Genomic DNA, 9,278 nt, shown 5'->3' with positions numbered 1-9,278 from the left:
TATTGCCCATAGAAATCAGAACTAAACGACTGCAAGCAAGTATGTTCAAAATAATAATACAATCACAAGACACCCTTTTAAAAACAATATTAAATAACCTAGTAAAAAACAAACACATCAGACCATACAGAAACTCAGCAATCATTAAATGCCTTAACATTAGCTCTAACCTGGATATCACACATAAGCCAGTCAAAACAACAACTAAACCAACCCCTCCATGGAAATTTAAAACAGACTCAATTAACACACAACTTAAAAACCATACCAAATCGCAAACGAACAAACATATACAACCGACTGTTCAACTAAATCAAACACACAGTGATAGACCACAAATTTATGTACACTGACGGATCACTAAACCAATAAGTACCAGGCTATGCAATAACTACTGACCGCGACGTCATTAAACTAGCCATACTACCATATTACTCCTCGATATACACTGCCGAAATCATTGTAATACTTGAAGCAACGGAAATGGCAACCAAACACACACACACATAAAACATGTATCTGCACCGACTCTCTCTTAGCTATTAATTTAATACAAAATATAAATAAGTAACTTATATATATAACTAGGAAAGAAATAACAAACTTTCTCAGACTGCGACTCGGACATACTAAACTCACCCACCAACACAGATTCCTACAAAACAGTGAAACAACCTATTATAATAATTAACGACTTTCTTAAGAAAGCCAAACTAGAAAGAGTACTATGAAAAATTAAACAGAAACAAATGAAACATATATGTATAAGCAAACACCAGTAGCTAAGGCCGCCTTCCCCTAAGCTTAAGTTTAAACTTTAAGCCTACAAGTTAAAATATAATAAATAAAATAAAAAATGCTTTCCATTTTATAAAAAAAATTTCAAAGTTAATAAAAAAGATTTTTTTTGTGCTGACGAAATTATTTCATCAGAAGACGCCGGAAAGAGCTAGTCGTCTCTCGTTGAAAGCAGTGATGCCGTTTTAGGTGCTTCCCCAAGGGGAAAAATTTTAAAACAGGAACGAAGCTGATTTAGCATTATTTCAAATCGAATTAATTGAATTCAGGGTTTTTATGTATCAATATATATTTATATACAATTGGACTATTTTTAAAGCTTTTTCAGCACTAAAGCATTATCGATAATATGAATTCTTACAAATCTTGTCTTGTGGGGTGTGTGATTATTAAAGTGCCAACAAAAGTTGTGTAAGCCTTAATGATTTTAATGTATAAAGCTAAACCTTGAAACAAAAAACACGCGATCCGTGTTTGCGTAAATATCTGAATTCACAGGGCTTTTTTTAATCACCGTTCTAGATTTGCTATGCATATATGGGATATGCATAAAAAAATCATGAATATTAAAACCACCTTATTCCCGAGATTGATCGGAACATGTACAAATATCTATAATATATTCTCAGGAAGAGGTTATCGATATAGACAATATTATTTAAAACTTTAACTAAAATGACAGAGAAAATCCAGAATTTTCTTTTATCGTTTTTAAAATAAATTTTTTTTGGTTATTTACGCTTTTTTAAAAAAAATAATGGCACTTGTTGATAGTGAGGATCACGACGCACAATGAGCGTAGACCAGAGATCGGCAAGGAATGAATTTTTAAACACACATGTCAAATCTATGACCGGCATTTACGAAACATAATCATCACGCACAAAATGCCGGGCTGCTTGCCTTTTTTCATCCGCTCACTTTTTCAAGAGAACGCTCACACCCATGTTCAAGATTTTGTGCGCTTGCAAATGAACGATCGACCCAAAGCGAAGTTGGTCGAATCGAAACATGTAAGGCAGAAGTCAAACGAAACAGACAGACACCACGGTGTTTGGTAATTGGCTTCCTATTTATTAGTAATTGGCTTGCGTATGCCAAACCTAGCTCCAAACTTGCTTGAGAAGATGTCTTATAACTAAGGAAAAAGAATTTAATTATAAACAATCAAGTCATTATAAATATTTCTATAAAAAAATATTTCCTTTCACATACAAGCTCTTCAAATTTTATTATACATTTCAATCTTCATAATTTAAATCTTATTAAACGATGCAATATCGACACTTTGTACCAATTCTTCAATTTTTTCAATCTCTTCAATAAGCCAGTCGATAGAAACTTGTTCATCCTCAACAACACAGGATATTGTTAGCTTCTGTATTCCAAAAGCTACGGGAAGAAGTTTCGAAGCTCCCCACAATAATCCATCTAATTTGATAGTACGTATCTTAGCTTCCATTATTTGCAAATTTACTTCATCATCCCATGGTTTTACGTCTAGGATAACATTTGATTTGGCAATGATTGCTGCTTTATTGGCTTTTTTTTCAGAATATTTTGCTAATCGTTCTTCTCTTATGCGAATTTGATCAGCGCTTTCTTCCTCTGATTCTGAGCCGAACAAGTCGATATCCGAATCGATTTCATCTTTATTGGAACCTTTAGTATTTTCCAGCTGCTCAATTCGCCTTACAATACTATTGTACAATTGGGCATATTTTTCAACAGCTTGTTTCAGATCTTTATTCTCATTCTCCAAAGAAGTAATTCTTTTTAATATATCTGATGTTGAAGAAGCTTCAAAAGTACTTCCATCGATCTGAAATGACAAAAAAAAACTTCAATGTAATTTGTATACACTTTTGTATTACACTTCGACCACTGCACCACGGAATTCGCGCCGAGTTTTTCCTCATTAAAGAGTCGGCCAGCTGTCTAAATCAAAATTTTTCCCTAATTTTTAATTATAATTTTATTTATTTTTTTTTTTCATTTAACTATGTGATATTAAGTAAAGTCTTTTTATAAGTGTTTAATGTTTGATGGAAAAAATTGGAAGAGCGATCTTCACGCTGTGTACAATTCTTCTTGAGGGGGAGTAATATCATATTTTTAAATAAAGCTCGCTAGGCGTTTTTGAATATTGAATATATACTTTATAAGTTTACCACGCCTTTTTTAACCTACCTATAAAACCTTTTAATTTACATGTTAAAGTTATGTTTTTCGTTTTATTTTCCAAAAATCTAGAATATTTTAATTTAACTATGTGAGATCAAGGAAAGTCTTTTTACAAGTGTTTGATGTGTTTGTATGCGTGCATAACTTTTGTTAACAAATCAAGCTTATTTAACACATATGACTATATTTAGATTCAACCCTCGTACAAAATGCGCTACAAAATCAGTTCTTAGATGAGTGCCCCGGATACATTGCTTTGCAATGCTAACGCTACACTTGTCTATGTCAGAAGAGGAGCTTTATGACATGTAAGTCTGATTGTCCCAATGAAATCTTTATGATAAGTTAATATTGTAAGCCAGCGCGGGACCATTGGCGACAACGATGTACCACGCCACATTTACATGTTTTTGTTTGTAAAATGAAAACAATATACTATTGTAAATAAACTTAAGCAAATAAATTAATTTGCAATTTTTTATAAATTAGTATATTACCACCAAGCATAAGAATAGAATGACCTGCGCTCCCCTTGCATTTCCTTTTATTAAAAAGTGACAAAAAACTTGGACAACGAACGATACATACGCACGCATGAATTTATATGTGTCTACCAGTGCAAGTTAGCGCCAAATTTAATTTGCCGGCGGGAAACAGAATATAGGCAAACAAGCGGTTGAGATTGCGAACAGAAGCACACACATATGCACGCATTCATGAAAATGGAACTTGATGCAATTGGCCACTCGCACTCACGCTTGCATATGAGTGCGCTGTTGCTCCACACACAAAGGCTATCAGCGCGCTGCGCAGCGTACCCCTGCTCATGCGTTGAAAGCCACCTAGGCAATGATGTGTGCAACACTGGTTGCCTCTCCTTTTATTTAGGCAATGAGTGTTCAGGTCGCGACCTCAGCACGAAAGTTCACGAAGTATGCCTGGGGCCCAATCGTCCATAAAATTTATGCGTCAGCTTTTTAGTCGACTTAACGCATCTATGTGTTGTATGCTTAGTGAAATTACTCATTATATATTTATTATAAATATATTATATACCCACAATAACGTTAAATTATTAATTAAGTTTTTAGTCTATAATAACATACTAAGCAACGTCAAGTTAACTGTCGAGTCGATGGCCTTAGTAGCTAGCACTCACCACTTTTAGTTATTATATTAGTTTGTATAATATTAATCTTGTAAATAAATAAAAAATTTTTTTTATAAAAATGAAACGTTAATTCGTTGCTTATTTAAAAAAAAAAAAAAGCAAATACTCATATCTGTTATTCGCAATCCATGCTTATTATATCGCCAAATAAATGGCAAATTCATAACAATAACAAATACACTACATACGTAAATATACTTGAATCTTCTCACGTTAAGCAATAAAATTTACTCGTCAGCTCTAAAAATGTAGCATCGCTTACCCTCTCTGTAAAAATCGAGATCGGACTAGGAGGTTGCTAAATTATTCCGCGGATTGGTTTGTGGAATGAAATTGACGTGAGATTCAAGCCGAAGTAGTTTTTATCGTCCCCTGATCCAGAGGCAAACCATGCATTAAGCGTACGCAGATAGATACTAAATCAAGCAGACTTTAACACAGATATGTGGGTGATAGTGATTGGTTATCGCTGTACAGCAAATCCCATAATAACTAGAGAGCTGAATTTTTTCAACAAAATTCTATCAAAAATATCTTGTTTCACACAGCAACATTTTGAGCTTCCAATGGAAAAACTTTATTTACACGCACGGCAAATCAAAAATGTTGTCAAATTGTCGAAAATTTAAAAAGTTAGATTTTCGATAAGTCCAAAAATCATCAAAATTTTGACATCAACCAATTTTATTTAACCAATAAAAAAAAGTGCATAAGAGCATTATACTTTACCTTCTCCAATGAACTCTGGATATGCTCTCTAGCTTTGGCAATTTCAGATACCAATATAGAACAGTTGTTTGACGTCGAGACCTTTAAAATAAGCATTAGGATTTGTTTATATGATGCGTTTTTGAACGATACAATTGTTATAAAAGGTCATAAAAATATACTATACAATAGTGTCCAAAAGTAATTGGACAAAAGTAAAGTTAAAAGTAATCACAATTTGAACTTACTTTATTGGTATCAATGGAAATGTCCTCGAAATCCATTTTTTATTAGAAATATTGGGAATTTCCTATGGACTAATATCATACACAACTGACTTTATCCACATATCTTTGAAAGCTTACAGATAGAGCTAACTAGCATAAATCATTTGGAAATTTTACTTAAAAAAAAAAATACATATGAAAAATGTTTATGCCGACCAGTGTATAAAATCAAGCACTGAAATGAGCAAGTGACAATCAAAACAACTTTTAAATACACTTCGACTAGGTCGGAAATTTCATTCACTTGACGTGTCAGCACGCGCACCCTGCTGTCTAAATGTAAAATTCAAATAGGAATAATTCCTAAGTTATATATCCGATCGTTTTAAAATCATCGGTCAAAACAGGTGGGATTTATTTGGTATATATATTTTCTTATTTTGTAAGCGTAAATAAAAAAAAAATTTCTCAAAATATAAGCATTTTTTTTTTTGGATATATAGAAAAATTGGGTGCTCTAACTCTTGTAGTTCTCGTTGCTCATACAGACATGCGGACGGACGGACTGACAAGGCTATATCGACTCTGTTTGCCTCATTCATACTACATAAATTTGCATAGCTCCATTTTTTATAAAAATCTCAAAGTGTATAAAAATTAATCATTCGTAAGCACAAAACGTATACAAAACCAATAAGTCATTCGACTAATTTTTGTATTATCTGGGACGCAAATCCATCCGAATTTTGTGTGCCTTTTTGTGTGCCAGTAGCTCCGGCGAAAAGAGCTTGCTACCTAAAGTATAAACAAAAAGCAAAATGCCGGGAGTACTCGACGTTACGAAATCCGGCTCATAAGTTAGACATCAGGAAAACGACAAAAGTGGTACCATTGTGGTACCCACAAATTATGGGTATGGGTACATACGCGCTCCACACAACACAGGGGATGGGCGCATACTCACATACACAAGACAAGGCATGGGTACCAGCAACGTCCCGAAAGATAAAATCAAAGGAAAATGTGCGCTCACAAAATGCGATCGGCTGTCACAAAAGCATAAGCGAGAAATAATCTCGCTTACTGTATCGCTTTGTCTGCACTGGCTGCCGCGCCGACGCGACAACAGGTAGCGAAACAGAAGCACACAAACATTTTTGATATTTTTTTATGTATTTCTTAGGGAGTTTTTTTTGTTACCCATGCAATAATTGTAGGGTACCAGAGAGCCATATTGCACTCACTCTTAAAAACACTGTGCGTACAACCCAGTACTACAGATACATATAAGCAAAGCAGTGGCTGATGGGCACAAGAAATGTTGTATGTGTCGCGAACATAGTGCACAAGAAAAAGGTTCGAAAAAGTGTTTCAAGTGTTTCTACCTGCCTTCGCGGCGGCGTGCAGTCAGTGCTGACAGACTGCAAAGGCTAAACACAAAGTAGTGACTGTGAATGAGCTTGGTAATAAATAAATATTCAATTTCATATTACATCACGTTCACATGAAGTCACGTTCACATTAAATCACATGCATATATGTCAGCACTCTTGCAAACAAGCGAAATTATTTCACGCAAAGGGTTAGTCCAGTCAAACGTCTTCTGAAAAGTTATCCTTTGCCAAGTGTCTTCAAGTGCAAGTGGGTAAATTGAGGACATAAAATTTTTTTGTGTCCGAGTCAGTTCTTGCACTTCTTTTTCTACAGTGCAACCCTTGTGCGTAAAAATTGCCACTTTTACCGTTCTCTGCAGGGTACCCATGAAAAAATTTTCGTGCGTGTCAATTTCAGCTGTTTGTGTGGGTAGTACGAGTACCGTGTAAGTATTAAGTATTTTTAAGTGTTTTAAGTATTTTTAGGGTAGATGCACTTTATACTCTGTTACACATTGAACATAATAAATATATAATAAACTAAAACAATAATGAAAAACTCTCTCCAAAATGTCAGGACTAGAACAAGCGCAGTTCGATGCAAACATCTGGCAGTTCAAGCAATAGGCCTTTTATAAAATGTTGACTGTTAGTACTCAATGAGTACTTTTAATAAATGTATTGAAGTATTTAAAAAAAAATTTAATTGAATATAAAAAAATATTCGGTCTGTTCAGCAAATACGATTTGAAAAATTTGTAAGTTTAAGCAAAAAATTGGAAGAGCGATCTTGACGCTGTGTACAATCACTAAGCGTACAACACATAGAGGTGTCAAATCTACTAAAAGTGGCTGCATAAAGCTTCTGGACGATTGGGCCCCAGGCAAACTTCGTGAACTTTCGTGCTGAATTCGCGACCCGAACACTCATTGCCGAAATCAAACAGTGTTGAACAGATCATTGCCTAAGAAGCTTTCAACGCATGAGGGTGGGTACGCTGCTCAGAGCGCTCTTGTATGCTTAGTGGTACAATTCTTCTTGGGGAGACTAATATCATGTTTTTAAATTAATATAATAATTTTTATTTAATTTTATTGATAGTAACCGATAATAATCTGTAAGTAAGAATCGGCATTTACCAATGTCTTTTATTTCATTTTCCAAAAAATAAGTATTATTTTTTTTGATTTTTGAGTCTCAGAAACTTCATTTCAATAAATTTTATTAAACATCCTATTTCGTCAAGTTCTATAGGAATTCTTAATGTAGGCACCGTAGACTCCCGACTAAGCATACAACACATACGCATATGCTTAGTGATAACACAAAACCTTTACCTTTACCTTTACATCCCAGTCGTGTTTCTGGGTTAGGCGACTTACAGTTTAGCAATGACTATCAAAACAATTCAGTAAATATGTATATGTATTATGTACATACATACATTCATATATGCAGATGTATGCTACATTTTCATTTCTATAAATAAATATATCCTTAAGAGCCAATGACACTTACTTTGTTTAAGTATTCATAATAATGTTTCTCAGCATTATCATACCGGGACTTGTCAATCCAAAACTTTTCTAGTACTTCAACTTTCATGTTAAAATTTAAGGAACTGTGAAATAATTAGAGGTTATACAATAATTGGATTCATTTTCATCGAATTTCTTTAAATTCACACAGCGACAAAATACTTCTCTCGTTACTACTCTTATTTATTATTATTTTTTATCTGTTTTATTGATTATCTGTTTCTTGCATTTTATAAATAAATAATACAGCACATATTTAGCACAACCTTTCTTTTTAACAACTGTTTTCAGACACGTGCAAGAGAGAGGTGAAGTTCGAACACAGTTAGAGCAAGAGATCCGTGTTCTATATCGCAATATTGTTTGTGCTCACTTATCTAAATATCCGTATTTCTTCGATATATTCTTTTGAAATTTGTTGTATGGTAAAAAGCGTAAACGTGAGTGCCAGCGAAATGGTTTTTATCGGAGTTCAATTAAAGTATTAAGTTCAGTAGTTCATTTGTTGGTGAAAGAACTAATCAGCTGCATAGTTTAGTTGTGAGTTGTTCAGTTTCAGTTTCGTTCGTTATATTTGAAAATAAAAAAAATAATGATTGAATGTTAAATAAAAAACCATTGAACGATAATGTGACTGAATAATTCACCACTGAATAATTGAACAATAAGCAGGTATGTAGTTTGTTCGTTCACTTTATGCAGTAGTTGAATTGAAAGCCACTGGCAAAAGTTAGTAAAGTAAAGTAAAGTAAATTATACAGATGATTTACGGCGCCTGTTGCCAAATATAAGCGTTTAGGCTTAAGGCAAATATTTAATTTATTTAAAAATATGTGTGCACAAAAATTATAATAATAGCAAATTATACAGTTCAATCAAAAAAATGCATGTGAAGAAAACTGGGTGGCATCTTTTTTGAAGTCAGATCATTTTGAATAGCAAATTATTCATTAAAATTATATTTAATTATGAATTACAAGATTTTTAATATTGAAATGTATTTCATACAGGCATATAATGCATTTAATTCGTTTCTAAAACAATAGTACTTTTTATGCATTAAAGCCTTACAATGCGGAACAATGACAAATCACTCACCCAAGTAATGGAGATTTTATAATCATATCGAGAAGGTCACTGTGTCACCTAAAATTATTTCAAATATGAATTGGGGTAGACTTAATGTTGTTTTTAAATTCTTTGCTATGTGAATTGAATACAAAAAAGTGAAATTTCTGCTGGCGCTGTTCGTGACTGAGCATTTTATTTAAAATATTT

General features: G+C 33.4%; 1 protein-coding gene across 3 annotated transcripts; it reads right to left on the bottom strand.

Annotated features, from left to right (window-relative positions):
* Positions 1–1,990: 1,990 nt before the first annotated feature.
* LOC108598343 (probable elongation factor 1-delta) lies at positions 1,991–8,358 on the bottom strand. Of its 3 annotated transcripts, XM_033294680.1 has the most exons (4): positions 8,267–8,357; positions 7,981–8,083; positions 4,883–4,963; positions 1,991–2,620 (listed from the first exon to the last, which is right to left on the bottom strand). In XM_033294680.1, exons 2-4 carry the CDS (start codon positions 8,065–8,067, stop codon positions 2,054–2,056), a joined length of 735 nt encoding a protein of 244 aa, XP_033150571.1. In that variant the 5' UTR covers positions 8,068–8,083; positions 8,267–8,357; the 3' UTR covers positions 1,991–2,053. The 3 variants fall into 3 exon arrangements, with proteins under 3 accessions (XP_033150571.1, XP_033150572.1, XP_017840453.1); XM_033294681.1 differs by lacking the exon at positions 4,883–4,963 and having other exon boundaries at positions 8,267–8,358; XM_017984964.2 differs by lacking the exons at positions 7,981–8,083; positions 8,267–8,357 and adding an exon at positions 5,110–5,219.
* Positions 8,359–9,278: the final 920 nt, after the last annotated feature.

Source organism: Drosophila busckii, unplaced genomic scaffold (genome assembly GCF_011750605.1).
Source record: "Drosophila busckii strain San Diego stock center, stock number 13000-0081.31 unplaced genomic scaffold, ASM1175060v1 chrUn_01, whole genome shotgun sequence".
Classification (NCBI taxonomy): domain Eukaryota; kingdom Metazoa; phylum Arthropoda; class Insecta; order Diptera; family Drosophilidae; genus Drosophila; species Drosophila busckii.
The sequence above is the reverse complement of the archived record's forward strand: the minus strand, read 5'-3'. Positions and strand labels throughout refer to the sequence as shown.

What these genes read in the sequence shown, in the direction of transcription:
- LOC108598343 (XM_033294680.1), bottom strand. Translation starts at nt 8,067, where the DNA reads ATGAAAGTTGAAGTACTAGAAAAGTTTTGGATTGACAAGTCCCGGTAT. An exon ending in ATTATGAATACTTAAACAAA is followed by an intron (nt 4,964 to 7,980) that starts GTAAGTGTCATT and finishes CTTATTTTAAAG; the next exon opens with GTCTCGACGTCAAACAACTG. An exon ending in TCCAGAGTTCATTGGAGAAG is followed by an intron (nt 2,621 to 4,882) that starts GTAAAGTATAAT and finishes TTGTCATTTCAG; the next exon opens with ATCGATGGAAGTACTTTTGA.